We start from the raw sequence: 21796 nt of genomic DNA, 5'->3' as shown, positions 1-21796 counted from the left end.
GGAGCATTAATAATCCTCTTAAGCAGTCCTGTCAGGGACTTCACACAAACATCAGTGTCTGTTTAATGGGCTGTGGATTTAGGCACTTCATGTCTCCTGAAGCTTTAAGACCTTTAAACACATGTTACTCCTTTCATTAAAGCATTAAGACACTATGTGGCCTACTGCCAGGGAGTGTTCGGAGCTTAGGAGGTATAGGTCATCTGTGGACCATCTTTGCAGGGGGATACATTTGAAAAGCCAGTCTACTGTTGCACCTGTCTGGTGAAGGTGGAATGAGGAAGCCTTTTCCTTGTCACTGCAGTCTGCTGCTTCAGCTCTGCTGAGAACACATTTAGATCATAGAGCACTCTCTAATCCCCCCAGACACTGAACATGGTTCCATTTTATTCAGTAATGGCCAGTCACTAAATGCAAACAATGTTTATCTAGTTCCCAGTCTCATTTCTATTTCAGTTCCTGTGGTTAATAAGCTAACATCTTATCAATAAGCTAACATCTCCAAAAGTGAGTTCTATTGAGCACTTGTTCTAGAGAAATTCATATATGTTACTTCTAGGATTGTATCAGTATAATTTGTTATAATAGAATAACTTATAAGCATGATATTTGTAGTATTTCATCTGATTCGGTGATATGGTATGGCTGTATCCCCACCAAAATCTCATCTTGAATTGTAGCTCCCATAAATACCACGTGTTGTGGGAGGGACCCAGTGGAAGTTAATTGAATCATGGGAGCGGTTTCCCTCATACTGTTCTCATGGTCATGAATAAGTCTCACAAGATCCGATGGTTTTTTGTTGTTGTTGTTTTTTTTTTTGAGATGGAGTCTCGCTCTGTCGCCCAGGCTGGAGTGCAGTGGCCGGATCTCAAGCTCACTGCAAGCTCCGCCTCCTGGGTTTACGCAATTCTCCTGCCTCAGCCTCCCGAGTAGCTGGGACCACAGGCACCTGCCACCTCGCCCGGCTAGTTTTTTTTTTTTTTTTTTTGGTATTTTTTAGTAGAGACGGGGTTTCACCATGTTAGCCAGGATGGTCTCGATCTCCTGACCTCGTGATCCGCCCGTCTCGGCCTCCCAAAGTGCTGGGATTACAGGCTTGAGCCACCGCGCCTGGCCTATAAGGGGAAATCCCTTTTCCTTGGTTCCCATTCTCTCTCTTGCCTGCCGCCGACGTGCCTTTTGCCTTCTGCCATGATTGTGAGGCTTCCCCAGCCACATGGAACTGTGAGTCCGTTAAACCTCTTTTACTTTAAAAATTACCCAGTCTTGGGTATGTCTTTATCAGCAGCATGAAAATGGACTAATACACTCAGTCCTCCTTTTTTTCTTCTTGAGTACCTTCCATGATTCTTGTTCATTTTCTTACAGAAGCCCCACTCTAAAGAGGTATTGCATGAATAACAAAACATGAATTTGTATCAAGAGAGAAAAATAAAATGGCTTACTTCTGTCCGTTACTCAAGGGTGGGTGTCCTTCTTAATTTATGACTTTTATATTACAGAGTCCATACATGTGAATTAAAAACCTGGATAGACATATTTGCATTTAAAATGAGAGACCCATAAAGGACAGCAAAACTCTACTCCTTGGGACATGGTAGCTGCATCATTGGAAGAATTTGATAGGGTTACCCAAGGTTTCCTAAAGCATTTTTGCCAAACACTAGTTCCTCAGATGGCTTGGAAAGAAACGAATCCTTGGACAAGTTATTTTGAGAAAGAATAATTATAAAACCTTTCTTTTTTTTTTTTTTTTTTTTTTTTTTTGAGACGGAGTCTCGCTCTGTCACCCAGGCTGGAGTGCAGTGGCCGGATCTCAGCTCACTGCAAGCTCCGCCTCCCGAGTTCCCACCATTCTCCTGCCTCAGCCTCCCGAGTAGCTGGGACCACAGGCGCCCGCCACCTCGCCCGGCTAGTTTTTTGTATTTTTTAGTAGAGACGGGGTTTCACGGTGTTCGCCAGGATGGTCTCGATCTCCTGACCTCGTGATCCGCCCGTCTCGGCCTCCCAAAGTGCTGGGATTACAGGCGTGAGCCACCGCGCCTGGCCAAAACCTTTCTTTGGAGATTCACAGTGCTAAAAGCTCAGAGACATCCTGCAATAATAAATTCGATAGAACTTTGGCTTGTCATTCCCCAAACTTATTTGATGACAGAATTCTAAGTTTAACATATATTAAGATCTTTAGAACAATAACGTATACAGTAACATTTTAAAGTATACACTAACATTTTCAGAAATGTCAGTGTGTACTCTATTGTTCTACCACAATGGTTGAAATGGAAATGAGATTGGGAATGATATGTGTTAGATGAACATTGAGTTTAATGATTGGCATTAGCCACTGGAAAACAGTTTGAAAGGAAATGAGGCTGATACTGTGGCTATCACCATATTCTTTGCTCACCTTCATGTGATGGTACTGTCCTTTCCTCATAATTTGCCATCCATATTCTTTTCCATTTCTCCTTTACTGTTAAGAGTGAGGACTTACTGGGGAGAACGCTAAACTCAAATCCACTTATTTCATCAATCTTTCAACTAATTATTTCCTTTTTTTTTTTTTTTTTTTTTTTTTTTTTGAGGTGGAGTCTCACTCTGTCACCCAGGCTGGAGTGTAGTGGCACAATCTCGGCTCACTTCCAACCTCTGTCTCCTGGGTTCAAAGTGATTCTCCTGCCTCAGCCTCCCAAGTAGCTGGGATTATAGGTGTGCACCACCACGCTCAGCTAATTTTTGTGTTTTTAGTAGAGACGGGGTTTTACCACGTTGGCCAGGCTGGTCTCAAACTCCTGACCTCAGGTGATCTGCCTACCTCAACCTCCAAAGGTGCTGGGATTACAGGTGTGAGCCACTGCGCCCAGCCTCAACTAATTATTTCAAAGCCAGGGATTGCATTCTGCTGTAGGCAACAGAAACCAGCTACAGTGACAATGACGTGAGTTAATTTTTCTCATTTAACAAGAAGTCCAGAGGCTGGTACAGCACCTTAGAAATGCACACAGCTGTACTAACTTGAATGTGTGTTCATGTCATCCTCATGATCTCAAGATGGCTATACCATTCCAAACATCGCATCCGTATCTGTGGTACAAACTGGAAGAAGGAAAAAGGAGGAAGGGCAAAAAACCACAGGCTTCTGTCAGCTGAATTTGTACCTTCTTATATCAGGAGAACAACAGTTTTCTTGGAAGCCCCACCCAGTAATGTTTACCTACATCTCCTTGGCCAGAACTGTGTTTAATGGCTACCCAAAGCAGCAGAGGCGTTTGGAAAATAGAGTTTTTAACCCAGCACATTGCTTCCAGGAAAACCAGTGTTCTGTCAGCAAATAGCACTCGATGTCTTTTCCAAAACCATCACTGAATTCGTCCTTTTTAAACAGAGGTCCATGTTTTGGTCTTCACTGGATCTAGATTCAGATTAACTCTGCAGATAGTTACTGAGTGCTTTTAGTCATAAACCAAGCACAGTAATTGCATGGAGGAGTGTGTATGGCAAATTACACTGTCTGCCTTCAAGGTAATCATAATCTAAATAGAAAGGCAGAGAAATAGCTACACAAATAACTCCAATAAAGTTTAATAAGTATTATATGTATGATCTTAGACCTGGTTATTGGACTAATAAGTAAAATAATATTTGAAATCCATCCTATACAATACAGATAACACATACATCATATCCACTCCCAAGGAAAGAAATCTAATGGTCAGAGTTTCAGAGAAAATGGTGCAGGTTAGGGGAAGGTGCAGAAAAGAAAAAAAAAAAGTTGAATTATAACTCAGTTTTTTCTCACTGATTATATTTATTGGAGTGGCTTTTATTTTGCTTTTGACCCTCCCAACTTTCTTTTACTTTTTCTATCCTGAGTTCTTCATTATGTTAGTTTTTTTTTTTTAATTCTATCTTAAAACATTACTGTCCTTTTATAAATGTCATCTCCTAGCTTAAGACTTACTTCCTCTCCAGTCAGGCCCTTCTCACCCCTGCCTAAGAACTTTTGGTGAGAGATTTAAAGATTGGAATCTTCCTTATTATATCCAACTTCAGGAGCTGTGCTTTAGTAGAATCAGAAAGATTCCTGGAATAACTTATTTTTCCACTAAAATTGGCAAACAACTGTTCCCTTGGTCTGTATATCTGTGAGGCCAACAGGCTTGTATATCTGTGAGGCCAACAGGCTGCCTGCTGGCCTCCAGCTTGAGAAGACAGTATTAGCAGGACCAATTCTTAGTGGTTTTATTATATTTTTAAGTTCCCTGAGAATAAAATAATTCATAAAAATATGTAACCCTGGCCAGGCTCAGTGGCTCATGCCTATAATCCCAACACTTTGGGAGGCTGAGGTGGGAGGATCACTTAAGCCCAGGTGTTTGAGATCAGCCTGGGCAACATAGCCAGACCCCATCTCTACAAAAAATTTAAAAAATTATCCAGGTGTGGTGGCACACACCTGTGGTCTCGGCTACTTGAGGGGGCTGAGGTGGGAGGATCACTTGATCCTGGGAGGTCAAGGCTTCAGTGAGGCAGGATTGTACCACTGCTCTCCAGCCTGGGTGACAGAGCAAGACCCTATCTCAAAGAAAAAAATATATATGTATAAGTGTATATATATACACACACACATATGCTTACCTGTGTGTATATATATATAAACACACATACATGTACTTACACACACATACATGTACTTACATATATGTGTGTGTATAGACACAAACAGACATGTAAGCCTGTGATTCACCTTTCAGACGTTGAACTTTCTAACAGGTTTTGGGATTCCAGAAGCCCCTGCATCATTGCTTCTGAGTGGAACATAGATGACAAGGATAGCATGGGCTCCTCATCCCCGAGTGACCTGATTATCTCTCACTTGCTATTGAGTCCCACTCACCCTGCAGTTATTTTCTTTCTGTTCCAAGGGGACGGTAATAGATTTATATAGAGTTCTTGTTTTGAATGTGTGCATACTATTAGATAAAAGGGGCAGCTTCTACTAATGATATACTTCTCTAACTGGATAAGTTACAGAGCAAAATATACATGGGAATTGGAGTCATATAACCCCTTCCATACAGCTCCACCCCTCTAGTGCTGCTGCTTACATGCTATACTGATGTAGGGGAGAAAAAATACTTTTCCTCTATTTGCCCCGTAAATTAGACTGGCCAAAGACAGATTCACAAGAGAAAAGCAACTAGAATTTTATTAGCATATGTGTCTTGCTTACACCTGGGAGCACCCAGAGATTAATAACCCAAAGTGGTGATTATAACTTGGGCATATGACTGGGCATGGTGGCTCACACCTGTAATCCCAGCACTTTGGGAGGCCAAGGCAGGAGGATCCCTTGAGCCCAGTAGTTCAAGACCAGCCTGGGCAACAAAGTGAGGCTCCATCTCTACAAAACATTAGCCAGGTGTGGTGACATGCGCCTGTAGTTCCAGCTACTCAGGAAAATGAGGTGGGAGGATCGCTTGAGCCTGGGAGGTTGAGGCTGCAGTGAGCCATGATCATGCCAGTGCCTGGGCAACAAAGTGAGACTTGTGTTTAAAAAAAAAAAAAAAAAAAGGAAAAGGGGTTTTGGGCTTCTGGATGGGGGAGGCAGGTTATGGGAAGGTGACCAGGAAAAGTATGGTGGACAAGAGTTGTCTAGAGAGGTTTTGTTACACAGGTTTCTGTCACTTCCCCACCTTGAAGAGTTGTTAACAGTACTCCCCTTCTTGGTGCTAGAGAGGGAGACACCTCTACAAATGGAAATGTCCTTTACAAAAGGAAAATTAATGCCCTGATTTTAGAGCTTTTCCTGAGTCTGGTGGTTCTCAATGGCCTCTAGCTTAAAATAATCCATATTCTGGCTCCCTTCAGTCAGCTTGCAGACAAGACGTACGATGGACATTGATGACACTGTATCATTTCCTTTTTTCTCTCAAAGTGCTATTCAGATTTCATGTTTCTACATTTAGGAGTACCAGAAACTTTCTGTGTTTCCCCCTTACACTATCAAAGTAGAAATTATAAGTAGTTGCGACAAGGCAGAGGAAAGTCTTCTCTCGGTGATGGATAAGTCCATGTCATCTCCAAAATGTATTTTCACGTGAAAGGCCACTGTCAACCATAAAGTTACTAATATTGACGTTTAAGTCACTGAACTCTTTAGAGCTTGTGTAAATTAAAATAATATCTGCCATACATAGATAGTAAAATATCTGGGATAGTTGAAAGAATTGTTTCCAATCAAAAATAGCAATAGTTGCACAATGCCCTATAGTCTATATTAAAGCAGAAATGTGTTTTTACCTTATATTGAACTCCTACTTGACTCTATTATCACATACAGTATTTTTTTCAAAAAATTATTCCTTTGGAGGAGTGATTGAACGTATTTGATTTTTTAAAACAGCTGTATTAAGAAGTAACTCACATACAGTATAGTTCGCCATTTTAAAGTGTTCAATTCAGTAGCGTTAATATATTCAGAGTTGTACTGCCATCACTACAATCTCATTTTAAAACATTTTCATCATACCCAAAAGAAACCTTGTACCGAAATCATTCCCTTTTACCCCCACGCACAGCCCTAGTCAACCACTACATCCATCTCTATAGATTTGCCTATTCTAGATATTTCATATAAATGGAATCATACAGTATATGGCTGTGTTAGCTTCCTATTGCTACTGTAACAGATTACCACAAACTGAGTAGCTTAAAACAACAGAAATTTATTTCTCACAATTCTGCAGGCCAGAAGTCTGAAATCAAGGGGTCAGCAGGGTTTGTTCCTTCTTCGGGGGTCAGAGGGAGAATCTGTCCTGTGCCTCTCCCCTTGTTTCTGTAGGGCCAGCAATCCTCGGCATTCCCTGGCTTATAGGTGCATCACTCCAGTCTCTGCCTGCATCTTCACGTGACCATCTCCCCTGGGTATCTTTATATGACCTTCTTATAACGACATCACTCATTAGATTAGGGCCTTCCCTAATCCCGTATGATCTCATCTTAACTGATTACATCTGCAAGGACCCTTTTTCCAAATAGGGTCCCATTCTGAGGGTCTGCTGGACATGAATACCGTTTAACCCAGGACAATGGCCTTTTGTGTTTGGCTTCTTTCACGTAAAATAATTTGCCAAGGTTCATCCGTGTTGTAGTTGTTGTAATACATGTATCTGAACTTAATTCTCTTTTATGGTCAAATAATATTCCATTGTGTGTGTATACCAGATTTTATTCATCACTTCAGCATTCAATGGGCGTGGGGTCGTTTCCACATTTTGACTTTTGTGGATAAAGCTGCTTTGAATATTCATGTACAAGTTTTTGTGTAGACTTATGTTTTCATTTCTCTCGGGTTAAATTTGTTTAACCTTTAAATCTGTCAAATATGATACACTTTTTTGTATAAATGTATGGGTTACAAGTGCAATTTTGTTACATGCACAGATTGTGCAGTGGTCAAGTCAAGGCTTTTAAGGTATCCATCACCTGAATAACATACATTGTACTCATTAAGTATTAATTAAGCTTCTTGGCTGGGCACAGTGGCTCACACCTGTAATCCTGGCACTTTGGGACTCCACGGTCACCTGAGATCAGGAGTTCAAGACCAGCCTGGGCAACATTGTGAAACTCCATCTCTACTAAAAATACAAAAATCAGCCAGATGTGGTGGCAGGTGCCTGTAATCCCAGCTACTCGGGAGGCTGAGGCAGGAGAATCACTTGAACCCGGGAGGTGTAGGTTGCATTGAGCCAAAATCATGCCTCTGAACTCTAGCCTGGGTGAGAGAGAGAGACTCTGTCTCAAAAAAAAAAAAAAATTAAGCTTCTTGTCATCCTCTCCCCTTCCACTCCCTCACCCTTCAAGTCCCCATTGTCCATTCCAGTCTCTGTGTCCATGAGTACACATTATTTAGCTTCCACTTATGAGTAAGAACATGCAGTATTTGTTTTTCTGTGTCTGACTTGTTCCTTTAATTTTAATTTTACTTTTAATTTTTTTGACTTATTTCACTTAAGAAGATGTACGTATTTATGCCACTCTGTGGTAATGGCTGTTATTAAAATTCTAACAGCCATTCTGATCAAATGAATTCTTGTTCATTTTCTGAATCTTGAGTTAGCCTTGTATTTCGGGGACTTTTCAGTGACTTGTCTTTGGGGAATTATGTTTTGTGGGAAATAGGCTTCTTTCCTTTCAGCTTGTTTGATGGAAATCTATTGTTAACATTAAAGAAAGCTGTCTAGTCTTTCACTTGCTATTTTGTGTCCTTCTTTGTTATTTGCAGTAGCATTTAACTTTTTTTTTTGAGATAGAATCTTGCTCTGTCGCCCAGGCTGGAATACAGTGGCGCAATCTTGGCTCACTGCAGCCTCCGCCTCCCGGGTTCAAGCAATTTTCCTGCCTAAGCCTCCCAAATAGCTGGGACTATAGGCGCACGCCACCATGCCTGGCTAACTTTTGTATTTTTAGTAGAGATGGGGTTTCACCATGTTGGCTGGGATGGTCTTGATCTCCTGACCCCTGACTTCATGATCCGCCTGCCTCGGCCTCCCAAAGTGCTGGGATTACAGGCGTGAGCCACCATGCCTGGCTGCATTAACTTTTTAAACCATTTACAAAGCACTTTCTCTTTGTGATATTTTGGTTTTTGTGGGGTTTCTTTGTTTTTGTTTTTTTGAAAGTGTCTCACTCTGTCGCCCAGACTGCAGTGCAGTGGCGTAATCTCGGCTCACTACAACCTCTAACTCCTGGGTTCAAGCAATTCTCCTGTCTCAGCCTCCCAAGTAGCTGGGATTGCAGGCACCTGCCACCACACCCAGCTAGTTTTTGTATTTTTAGTAGAGACAGAGTTTCACCATGTTGGCCAGGCTGGTGTCAAACCCCTGGCCTCCCAAAGTGCTGGGATTACGGGTGTGAACCACCAACACCCGGCCTCCTCCCCCAGCTTCTTGACAGATTAGTAGAGACTTGATTATATTAACTCTGTAGCTTTATTGTTCTGCATATTTTATACTTAAACCAAATAAACATTCCATAAAACCAATTTTTCATTTTTTCTTGACAGATCTCTTACAACCTTGGGGTTGGTTATATCATCACTGGCTGACCAGGCAGCTGGCAAGGGTAAAAACAAATTTGTGCCTTACCGAGATTCAGTCCTCACTTGGCTGCTTAAGGTAATCCATTGCTCTGGTGTTCTTTTCCAACTAAAAGTTGGCTATTCCAGATGTGACAGAGTAAAGGTGTGTACAAAGCTTACCAAATACCTAAAGAACTCTCCTGATGACAGTTATTCTAATTCCTAGGAACACAGAATGAAAACTATTTTCTACTCCTTTTTATTCCATTTGAATGCCGTTTGACAGGCATTATTCATTGCTTGAATATGGAGAGGACACATTTCATCTTGTCTTGACATTATTTGTGAAATGCAAGTCCATTTCCACGTAATGTTTCCTTCATAGTGAATAATGTCATACATAACACATTTAGTGCTTTTATCGTATGTGTTGTCCATGGAATGGGCTTCCTAAGATGCTGTTTGAAATACTTGGCAGGACAATTTGGGGGGCAACAGCCAAACCTCTATGATAGCCACAATCAGCCCAGCCGCAGACAACTATGAAGAGACCCTCTCCACATTAAGATATGCAGACCGAGCAAAAAGGATTGTGAACCATGCTGTTGTGAATGAGGACCCCAACGCAAAAGTGATCCGAGAACTGCGGGAGGAAGTCGAGAAACTGAGAGAGCAGCTCTCTCAGGCAGAGGTAAAAGCAGCCTGGTGCTCCCTGCTGGTAAAGTTCCCTGGCTTGCAGGATTGACTGGCAAAGGTGTGCTTATTTGCAGTTGTAGGTCATCTGATATGGTTTGGATTTGTGTCCCCACCCGAATCTCATGTCGAATTGTAATCACCAGTGTTGGAAGAGGGGCCTGGTAGAAGGTGATTGGATCATGGGGGTGAACTTCCCCCTTGCTGTTCTCGTGATAGTGAGTTCTCACCAGATCTGGCTGTTTAAAAGTGTGTGCCACCTCCTCTTTCACTCCCTTCCTCCTGCTCGTCATGTAGGATGTGCCTGCTTCCCCTTCCACCATAACTGTAAGTTTCCTGAGGCCTCTCCCCAGCCATGCTTTTCATACAGCCTGTGGAACCATGAGCCAATTAAACCCCTTTTCTTTATAAATTACCCAGTCTCAGGTATTTCTTTATAGCAATGTGAGAACGGACTAATATATCATCTCAATGTGGTTCAACACTTCATTGTTTGTTGGCATCTGCCAAATGCTAAGCATTGTGAAGACCAACATAAGTAATGCAAGACTTCTGTCCTAGGAACTTATAGTCATGGAAACAAACAAATAAGAGATCATTCCTGCTACTACCTGATCATTTACTTCAGAAAATCAGTTGGCCTTTGAACTTTCAGTGGGAAAGTATGTTGTTTATATTAACATTATAAACTATTATTTCCACAGGGCCTTGCAGTTTTCAGAGAATTTAGTTAGGTATCATCTCCTTGTTAAGCCATGGAAACAGCATGATCAAAGATAATTAAACATTAGGAATAATTCAGAAATCTTTTACTTTTCCATTTATATCAGGCCCTGACAAGAAACAAAATCTTTTTACATTGTTATCTTCTTTCTTTGGCTTTACTCAAACTTTAATAATGATATTCTTCCAAATAGGTGTTGCTTTTTACAAATTATTGGGCAAGGCAGTGTCTTATTTGAAATATGTAAGAGGACAGCTTTGGAGGCCAAGTGCCTTAGTTTAAGTCACAGGGTTCCACATGCCAGGACTTGGGAGTGTATCTGACACTTCTAAGTTCACATTCCTTCACCACTCTCTTCTGACCCCACTGTTGTTGGGAGGGTATTAAGTTGTAAGAAAAAAAGAAAGAAAAACACAGTTAATGGCCATTATTTATGGAACATTTACATGCCAAGCACTATGTTAATACTTTTATCCATCAGCATATTTCATCAAAAAGTATTCAATAGAAGACTGAAAAAACAAACAAAAAGGTGAAGCCAGGAGTCTGAATACTCTATTAATTGGTGATCTTGGCATTGCTTTGTAATTGTTTGTTTATATATCTTTCTCTTCTTCCAGGCTGTGGCTCTTAAAGTACAAGATGCTGCGTTTTATTAATTTTTTTACCCCCAATCCCTAGCCTAACATTGATACTAGAAAGCACTTACCACAATACCTTGCACATAGTAAGTGCTCAATAAGTGTTGCTGATTTTTATTATTATTTATAATCATTCAGTACATTAAGTATAATTTTTAGATAGATGGCAAGAAGGGTAGCAAAACACCAGAAAAATAAAAATGCTGATAAATCTTGAAAATAGTCATGATGCTAGGGGGAAAGTATAATGGTTCTGCAGTGTATTTATAGGTGGATTATCTACTTATTTGCAATTCTACTGTGACCATATAATCTAGGCCAGATGGCTCAAGCAATACCTGGCCAAAGGAAACAAAAGAAGAGCCACATAGGTCCACCTAGAATTTTCTTTTTCTGTTTCTTTTTTTTTCTGGGCGGGGGGTGGGTGTGGACAGTCTCGCTCTGTTGCTCAGGCCGGAGTGCAGCGGTGCCATCTTGGCTCACTGCAACCTCCACCTCCTGGGTTCAAGTGATTCTTTTGCCTCAGCCTCCCAGGTAGCTAGGATTATAGACAGGTATGCGCCATTACACCCAACGAATTTTTTTTGTATTTTTAATAGAGACAGTGTTTCGCCAAGTTAGCCAGGCTGGTCTCAAGTGATCCACCCACCTCAGCCTCCCAAAGCGTTGGGGTTACAGGCAGGAGCCATTGGCCTGGCCTATAATTTTCATATATGTCCCACTGTACTCAGCACTAAATGCCACTGTCAGGCTCTGTTAATACCATGAGCCTCAGGCATACTCAGCTAGCTTTCACATCATCACATCCCAGCTTCTTGTCCAAGCTCTGCCATCTTTCTTGTTCATAGAATTTTACTCTGTAGGGGCTCATGTTACTTTAAGGTGTCAAAGCACATTATTGACAAGTAAAGGCCTCGCCCCTCAAAATTTTGTTAAGCTGCAAATATCTGTATTGAAACCTCTTAGTTACTCTCCCTGAACAGACTAGAAGGGAAACCACTGCCCTTTTAGCCAGCTGTGCTGCTTCTGTGTGAATGATAATGATAAATAAGCAAAACGTATGACCATCAGTGGAGAAAGGTAGTCTAAAGGCCCAGATTCAAAATTTAAAATACATGAGAAGTCTTTACCTTTTCTTGCAGATTAATTTAACTGGAATTCATTTATTGATGATGAGTGTTAACCTCTGTCTTACTAAAAAAGAAATCTGCTTAAGTAATATTTTTCCTGCTTATCTATTTCAAAGTTGAACGTTAGCATCTTTTAGGGCTTTAAATGTGAAATTTAAGTATGATGGATAAAATGACTCTAATGATTTGTTTCATTTTCATTCAGAACACTGGTGTTTCTTTTTCAGGGAGCCAGCCATGTTCTCTTACATTTGTTTGATTAATAAAGGTTAAAAACCCACCCCAACAGCATATAACTTAATTTTTTCCAACAGACTATTGATAACTGCTTAAGAGGGACAGTAACTGATTGTCTTGTACATAATGGAAAAATTTTGAACATCAGATATCTCTGGTTTCATTTTAAAGGCCATGAAGGCCCCAGAACTGAAGGAGAAGCTCGAAGAGTCTGAAAAGCTGATAAAAGAACTAACAGTGACTTGGGAAGAGAAGCTGAGGAAAACAGAAGAGATCGCACAGGTAGCTTGATGATTTAGCCCTAAAATATTGGGATTCTTTTTCATTTATTGTCTTTTCTGTGTAGTTTCCTGTCATCTTCAGAAAGTCTTTTTTTTTTTTTTGGCGGAGTCTCACTCTGTCGCCCAGGCTGGGGTGCAGTGGCGTGATCTTGACTCACTGCAACCTTCACCTCCTGGGCTCAAGCAGTTCACGTGCCTTAGCCTCCCCAGTAGCTGGGATTACAGGTGCCTACTACCATGCCCGGCTCATTTTTATATTTTTAGTAGAGATGCGGTTTCACCATGTTGGCCAGGCTGGTCTCAAACTCCTGACCTCAGGTGATCTGCCCACCTCAGCCTCCCAAAGTGCTGGGATTACAGGCATGAGCCACTGCGCCTGGCCTCGGAAAGTCTTCTAAGGGCCCTTTTCTGCTGAACCAGAGATTGCAAAGATCACTTTTTTTTTTTTTTTTTTGAGACAGGGTCTCCGTCTGTCACCCAGGCTGGAGTACAGCAGCTCAATCGCAGCTCTTTTGCAGCCTCAACATCCTGGGCTCAAGTGATTCTCCTGCCTCAGCCCCCCAAGTAGCTGGGACCACAGGCATGTGCTACCATGCCCAGCTAATTTTATCTATTTTTTTGTAGAGCTGGGGTCTTATTTTGTTGCCTGGTCTGGTCTCAAACTCCTGAGCTCAACTGGTCTCGTACACTCTGGTCTCAGCCTTCCAGAGTGCTGGGGTTACAGGCGTGAGCCACTGTGCCTGGCCCAGCAAAGATCACTTTGAGACACTGACGTCATGTCTTTTTATCAGCGTACAATTTGGCCCATGTATTTGCTAGACGTGTTAGATAGCACTAAAATTGAACAAGCATGGTTACAGAAAATGTCATTCATATTTCCTGCTCGTCACATTTAAGTGAAAGTCTGTTTTGTGAATTTTTTTTTTTTTTCTGCAGACAGAGTCTCACTCTGTCACCCAGGCTGGAGTGCAGTGGCGCAATCTCGGTTCACTGCAACCTCCACCTCCTGGGTACAAGCAATTCTTCTGCCTCAGCCTCCTGAGTAACTGTGACTAGAGGCTTGCACCACCACTCCTGGCTAATTATTTTTGTACTTGAGTAGAGATGGGGTTTCACTGTGTTGCCCAGGCTGACCTCAAACTCCTGAGCTCACCTTGGCCTCCCAAAGTGCTAGGATTACAGGTGTGAGCCACTGTGCCCAACCTTGTTTTGTGATTTTTAGATCACCTGGCAAAGCATGAGGCTACCCGATTTTTATTTTATTTTATTTTATTTTATTTATTTATTGAGATGGAGCCTTGCTTTGTCACCCAGGCTGGAATGCAGTGGCGCAATCTTGGCTCACTGCAACCTCCGCCTCTCAGGTTCAAGCTATTCTCCTGCCTCAGCCTCCCAGGTAGCTAGGACTATAGGTGTGTGCTACCACACCTGGCTAATTTTTGTAGTTTTTTAGTAGAGACAGGGATTCGCCACATTGGCCAGGCTGGTCTTGAACTCCTGACCTCAGGGGATCCACCCGCCTTGGCTTCCCAAGAGGCTACCTAATTGACAGAGAATTTGTAACATATAGCATATCATAATTTTCTCAATATATTTGATTATTTGGGCTTGTTAGAAAATGCTGTATGTTTATATTTTAACCTTTACTTAAGTTAAAATATAAAGGAAGTACTATTTCTCGGAGTTGTGTGCATTATGAATTTCTCTACATTATATATTTCACAAACATTTTTAATCTTATTGATCATTTGGAAATATTGGACCGTCCCGATCATGTAGCTTAACAGCAGTTACTGGAACCCAGTCCAGCCTTCTGCTGATATGTTTCTTATAGATATCATTCACACCCACACATACCCCTACTCCTTACTCACTACCTCACTACCCCGCTTAACATTGCTTTATGTTTCTCCATAGTACTTAACACCACTGGAAATTCTGTGTACTATATTGACTTAACTGTTTTCTTATGGCCTGTCTCCTCCCACCAGAATATAACTTGTCATGAAAGATGGGACTTTATTGGGTTCAGTGCTGTACTCCCAGCCCAAGATCAATACCTACTACGTTGTAGACTCTAATAAATATATCTTGAATGAATGAATGAATGAATACATACAAGGCTTTCCGCAGTAGAGACCCAACCTTCTCTTCCAGCCTTAACTCCCACTGCTTTCCCATATTTGCCAGGGGTTCTTGGCCCCTGAAATCATCTAATATGTCCAGAACCTTTCATTACTGTGCTTCCGTATGTCCTGCCCCAAGAACACCCTATCCTTATATTTCTGTTGAAATTCTTCTTATGCTTCAAGAACTATCTCAAATATATTCTCTTTCTCCAGCCTTTCTTGGTCTCTTAACCCATCATGATCTCTCTCCTTGGAAGCCCCTGGCATTTTGTACCCTTCCAGTAGCACAACACCTCTAGTTATGTGGTCTTGTCTCCTCTACTAGACTCTAAGCTCCTTAAGAGCCAAAATGGTGTCTGGTTCATCCTTGGTGCCCCTGTCATGCCTACCACAAGATGTCGTGCACTGTAGGCTCTCTGTTAATGTGGCTGAGCAGAGCAGCATGTGTAATCCCATTGGCACTGTCCCCAGAAACAGTGACTTACTCTTTCCGTGGATACATCTTATGAATAGAACAACAAATAGAGTTTCCTTCTTTTGTCTGTTTTTGTGCACAGGAAAGACAACGACAACTTGAAAGCATGGGGATTTCCCTGGAGATGTCTGGTATCAAGGTGGGGGATGACAAATGCTACTTAGTCAATCTGAATGCAGACCCTGCTCTTAATGAACTTCTGGTTTATTATCTAAAGGTAGGAGAACATATAAATACATAGTTGCAATCAAGATTCATTCCTGTATAGTTCCTAGTTGAATCTGGAAGCCTGTCTCTGTGATGTTGCTTTTTGTATCCAGCTTAGCCCTCAATAAAACTAAGATGGATAGTGCCCTCAGATCCCCACTAAGAAGGAAAAACAGCTATTTTGTATCATCTGGGGCTGTGCAGTTGGGGCTGATCTCCTGTGAGTCCAGTCTCAGAGGGGCACAAGTGGGCAACAGTAGGTGTGGAGGTGATGCCTAGCTATATGAGAAGGCTCTAGGTGTGAGATGGCGAGGATTCTGGGAATATCTGTGTTCTTCCACAAAGCTCCCGAGAAGCTCTAGAGGTTCTTAGTTATGCTTCTGAGTAATTCCAAGATCTCAAGATCAACATAAGCCTAAAGCAGACCCTCGTCCTAGATTAAATGGACAACAGTGTTCTGCTAGGTCTATCCCTTGTAAACCTACATCCTCAGGAAATAACTTTCGGTCCCATAATCACCCTTCAAGTGTAGAGGTGGGATGGGGCCGCCCTGTTGCCACTGTGGTTGCAGGACATGCTATGTTGGATAGCTTTTACGGTAGCAGTTCTCAAATTTTCTGACTTCAGAACCCATTTACACTCTTAAAAACTATTAAGGACTCCAAAGAACTTTCATATATCTGGGTTATATCTGTGTTTACTGTATTGGATGCTAAGACTGAGAACATTTTAAACTACAAACATAAAGGTACAACCCTTAGCCCTCAAGGCTGTAACATCATTACATGTCTCAGAGACTCTGGAAAACCCCACCAATACATGCGTGATAAAATGAGAGAGCAAAGGCAAACAACATGTTCATGTTTCTATTAAAGTAGTTTTGACCTCATAGACCTCCTGAAAGGTTCTCAGAGACCCCAGGGGTTCTCAGATCACATTTTTAGAACTGCTTGCTTACTCTGCAAAGTGAGAAATTAAGATATCTGATTGACATGGATTTAGGACACCATGACTGACATAAGGCATTCAGCCAAGCATCAGGGCATTTTTAATCTCACACATACATACACTTTCTGAGTTACAGAAACAAACTTTCAAGGACTGGGGACCTGGGGACTTGAAGGCAGCTTACATATGCAGTCCACACACCTAAATCTCTAAATGCAGAGGTATTGCCCACTCGTGAACAGTGAGGCGCCTTGTTGAGGATTCTGATCTGCCTAGTAAATATATAAAAGGCAATGGAGAATAAGCCAAAACTGAAGCAAGGAGCCTCAGTCTTCTATGATCCTTTCCCTTCTACTTTTCCTAGAGACATAAATATGGTACAAATAGCCCCTGAGTTATTGAGAATCCCCCAACAAACTTGAGATTTGTTCATTTAGACAATGAGTAGCGGTAAGGAATTGTCTCTGAAATCTTAATTTTGAAAGACCAATCCTTATACTTTCTCTGTCAAATAGGGAAGTAGTATTATAGTTATTAAACTATTTTAAGAGCAATAGTAAAAAAAAATGGGACAAGCAGTGACTGAATCACCAATAGTCACAGTCCTCATATGTCTGAGGTTCGGGTACTTAAAATCACATGAGGCCAGGTGTGGTGTATTTACTGTATTGGATGCTATCAGTGTCAATCAGATGTCCTGTTTCTCACTTTGCAATGTAAGCAAGCGGTTCTAAAAGTGTGATCTGGGGTCTCTGAGAACCTTTCAGGAGGCCTATGAAGTCAAAACTACTTTAATAGAAACGTGAACACGTCGTTTGCCTTTGCTCTCTCATTTTATCACGCATGTATTGGTCGAGTTTTCCGGAGTCTATGAGACATGTAATGATATCATAGCCCTGAGGGCTAAGGGTTTATGTTTATGTTTGTAGTTTAAAATGTTGTCAGTCTCACACCAGTAATCCCAGAACTTTGGGAGGCCAAGGTGGGAGGATCACTTGAAGCCAGGAGTTCAAGACCAGGCTGGCAAACGTGGTGAAACCCCTGTCTGTACTAAAAATAAAAATTAGCCGGACATGGTGGCGCATACCTGTAATCCCAGCTACTCAGGAGGCTGAGGCAAGAGAATCACTTGAACCCAGGAGGCGGAGGTTGCAGTGAGCTGAGATCGCACCACTGCTCTCCAGCCTGGGTGACAGAGTGAGACAGCATGTCAAAACAAAACATTTAGAAACAAAACAAAACAAAAAAAACCACAAGTTTATTCATGGTGTGACCCACAGGCAGCCATGCTCTATGTCATATCAGTATTAGAAATCCAACATTTTTAGCATTTTCAAAGTTGGATATTTTAAAATATGACTCTCAATGAAACTGCTTTTTAATGGTTCTTAAATTTATGTAACTGTTTTCAAAACACTTTCACTGTTAACTCAGATGATCCTAAAAGAAATGTAAGTAGGTGAAATGGATAATATTATCCTGGTTTTGCCAACAAAGAAATTGAGGCTCAGAGAGTGAAATGGCTTGCCCGTGGTCAAGTCAAAACTGAAACTCAAAGTATTCTACTGTCAAGTCCAATTTCCTATGTTAAAAACAACAACTAATCATTGTCAATTGGGGATTTTTTTTTGGTAGTGTTTAAACATTTTTTAATTTGGCATATTAAGGGTAAGCTTTTTACTTTTAATGCTTAAGATATTTAACATCTCTGGCAGGATTCGTTTAATATTTTTGTGCATAAGTTGATGAGTTATTCAAACTGACTGTGATAAATTTTTGCTGAGTTACTCATAAGTGTGAGTTTTTCTTTAATAATCTTTTACTAGGATCACACCAGGGTGGGTGCAGATACTTCTCAAGATATCCAGCTTTTTGGCATAGGAATTCAGCCTGAGCACTGTGAGATTGACATTGCGTCTGATGGAGATGTCACTCTTACTCCAAAAGAAAATGCAAGGTAAGAAAAGTAACTTCACGTGTCTTGTGTGCCTTATTTTCAGAAGGAGAAGGCTGCGTCTTTCTGTTTGCTTTCAGCTGTATTAAAGTTAAGGATACACTGGGTCCTCCACGGGTCCTGGCCTTCTGATTGTAGAGAGTGATTACTGTGAAGGAGTGACTATTTTTGTATAGGAGTTCTAGTTCCACGTATTCCATAACAGAGCTTTAGAACCCTGTAAAGATCAGGAGTCCAATAATGAGAGTAAGTGAAAAGAGTAACTTATTGGAAAATTAAAACTCAAAATGTCACTTCTTTTCTTTCATCAAACTTTACCTGACAGTCCTTTGGCAAGTTAACCTTCAATTAACTATTTAGTTATCTCGTCCACCTCCAATGTTTTGTTTTGTTTTTAAATACCAGAAAATTGGCTAGGCAGGGTGACTCACACCTGTAATCCCAGCACTTTCAGAGGCTGAGGCAGGAGTATTGCTTGAGCCCAGGAGTTCAAGACCAACCTGGGCATTATAGTGAGACACCATCGCTACAGAAAATAAATAAAAAAATTAGCGGAGCATGGTGTTCAATTCCTGTAGTCCCAGCTACTTACAAGGCTGAGGTGGGAGGATCACTCAAGCTCAGGAGGTCGAGGCTACAGTGAGCCATGGTCATGGCACTGCACTCTAGCCTAACCTAGGTTACAGATCGAGACCCTGTCTCAAAAAAAAAAATTGAGAGAAGAATATAATGAAACCCCATGGAGCCATCCTCCAGTTTTAAAAATGAGCACCTCATAGACGATTTTGTTATTTATATGCCTTTCATATCTCCTCCCCCTTCCTAAAGCAGGCCAGGAAGAGTGGCTCACACCTGTAATCCCAGCACTTTGGGAGGCCGAGGTGGGCATATTGCCTGAGTCCAGGAGTTCAAAATCAGCCTGAGCAACATGGCAAAACCCCCTACTCTACAAAAAATACAAAAAATTAACTGGTATAGTGGTACACACCTGTAGTCTCTGCTACTCGGGAGGCTGAGGTGGGAGGATCACTTGAGCCCAGGAGGTTGAGGCTGCAGTGAGTCATAATTGCGCCATTGCACTCCATCCTGGACAACTAGAGTGAGACCATGTCTCAAAAAGAAAACAAAATTAATTATTTGTTTGTTTGTTTCTTTGTTTGTTTGTTTGTTTCGAGACAGAGTCTCACTCTGTTGCCCAGGCTGGAGTGCAGTGGCAAGATCTTGGCTTATTGCAACCTCCGCCTTCTGGGTTCAAGCAAACCTCCTGCCTCAGCCTCCCAAGTAGTTGGGATTACAGGTGCCCACCACCACACCCAGAAAAAAAAATTATTTTAAAGTAGATTCCAGATTTTATAACATTATATCCGTAAATATCTCAGTATGTCTCTCTAAAAGATGAAGATTCTTATACTTTCAATATCATCATACCTAAAATAATTAATAATATTTCCTTACTAATCATCATATAGCCAGTCAGTGCTAAGATTTCCCCAGTTCTTTCGTCAGTGTTCTTTTTCAGATGTTTCTTGAAATTAAGATCCAGATAAGATCCTGCCATTGTTTTATAGTATTCCTCTTAGATCTCTTTTAACAAATGGGTTTCCTCTTCCTCTCTTCTCTCTGTGTGTGTCTATTTATCCCTGTCTCTCTCTGCCTTTCTCTCTTCTTCCTTGCATTTTATTTGTTGAAGTCACCTCATTGTTGATCCTACCTAGAGGTTCCCACAGTCAGGATTTTGCTCACTGCATCCTGTGGCATCATTTCACATCCTTCATTGTTCTCTGTATATCCTAAATTGGCATTTAAATGTGGAAGCTTGATCAGGTTCAGCTCAAATTTTGACAAGAATAGCCATGGGTGGTGCTTTCTGTCTCCAGGAGTGCATCATGTCAGGTTGTCATTCTCTGAGGGGTGTTGGCAGCCCTTGGTCCTCATGGCTTAGATCATGTGTTTTCATAGTGGTTACACATTCTGCTCTTCCTTCTTTAAGCATTAGTTGGAATGCATTTATTAAGAGAAAGCTCCCCTAGTTATCTCTTTAGCTACCAGGGCAGGGTCTTGTGCTCCTTCCCATTCACCTGGTATTTCCCCTCGTGTTCTCCCAGGTCCTGTGTGAACGGCACCCTTGTGTGCAGTACCACCCAGCTGTGGCATGGTGACCGAATCCTATGGGGAAATAATCACTTTTTTAGGTAACATCTTTGTGTTCTGTAATATATTTTCATGTACGTTTTTTCTGTTATCTATTTAAGTGTAAAGCAAGTTGATTTTCTCTAATGGTGAAAAACCCCACAGAATAAACTTACCTAAGAGGAAACGTCGAGATTGGTTGAAAGACTTTGAAAAAGAAACGGGTCCGCCGGAGCATGACCTGGATGCAGCCAGTGAGGCTTCCTCTGAACCAGACTATAACTATGAATTTGCACAGATGGAAGTTATCATGAAAACTCTGAATAGTAATGGTAAGACCCTCACGCTGTATTCCAGCGCCTTGGACATTTCCTCACCTCACACCACTGAGTGAGGGATAAGCATGCATCAAGTGTCATTCCGCATTCCACAGTTTAAACACATAACACTGCTCATTTCTTTAAAAGGCCATCAGTGAATAACTGATGACAAGATATGGGGGAGATGGTCTTCTCCCTCAGTTACAACCAGGATATGGATGGTCCTGTTATTGAGACCTCTTATTCTCAAGACAATTATGGTAACATTTCCACGGGCCTGGAATACTGAATGATTTTGACAGAATTCCTTACCAAATTTCTCATCATCGAGCCTGTCATATCTGAATCCTTGAGAATGTAAAAACCCCCAAGAGAATATAAATTCAGGAATTTCAAATATAATCTAATGGAAAGATAAAAGTCACAACATTTTAGCATAAACTCAATTGGAAATTTTACCCCAAAGATACTTATTTAATAAGCCCAGATCACTTTTACAAAAATGATAGTGAAAATGAAATGCTTTATAGCCTCTTTGTTTGACTTATACTCCAAGTTTCACATCTAAAAGTCTGTGTTCCTTCACCTTTTCTTTCTTCTTCTGTGCCTGTACACACCTGCCTGCATTAAATAAAATAGACACCAAATTCTTTCCTTTTTTGCTGTTTTATAAATGTGCCCTTTCTTATCCCATCACCCAGTCTCTAATTACTAGACTTGATGACTGGGACTTAGAAGCCAGACAGCAGTTTTCTCCTGTTACCCACCAGAAGATGACATTTCTGGGACTAGAACGATTTTATGAGGATAAAACTGAGGCTGTTTAGGGGCACCCGAGA

General features: G+C 41.3%; 1 protein-coding gene across 11 annotated transcripts in view; it reads left to right on the top strand.

Moving 5' to 3' along the window:
* Positions 1-21796, top strand: part of KIF13A (kinesin family member 13A) — a 238007-nt gene that overhangs the window by 148908 nt on the left and 67303 nt on the right. For all 11 annotated transcript variants that reach the window (XM_033216326.1, XM_033216331.1, XM_033216337.1 and 8 more), the window contains exons 10-16: positions 9074-9185; positions 9567-9779; positions 12685-12795; positions 15481-15615; positions 18380-18510; positions 20613-20699; positions 20803-20969. In XM_033216326.1, the coding sequence (XP_033072217.1) occupies positions 9074-9185; positions 9567-9779; positions 12685-12795; positions 15481-15615; positions 18380-18510; positions 20613-20699; positions 20803-20969 (956 nt within the window). The remainder of the gene's footprint in view (positions 1-9073; positions 9186-9566; positions 9780-12684; positions 12796-15480; positions 15616-18379; positions 18511-20612; positions 20700-20802; positions 20970-21796) is intronic.

This window comes from Trachypithecus francoisi, unplaced genomic scaffold (genome assembly GCF_009764315.1).
Source record: "Trachypithecus francoisi isolate TF-2019V2 unplaced genomic scaffold, Tfra_2.0 Lachesis_group10, whole genome shotgun sequence".
Lineage (NCBI taxonomy): Eukaryota > Metazoa > Chordata > Mammalia > Primates > Cercopithecidae > Trachypithecus > Trachypithecus francoisi.
This window is presented reverse-complemented; position numbering and strand designations above follow the sequence as displayed.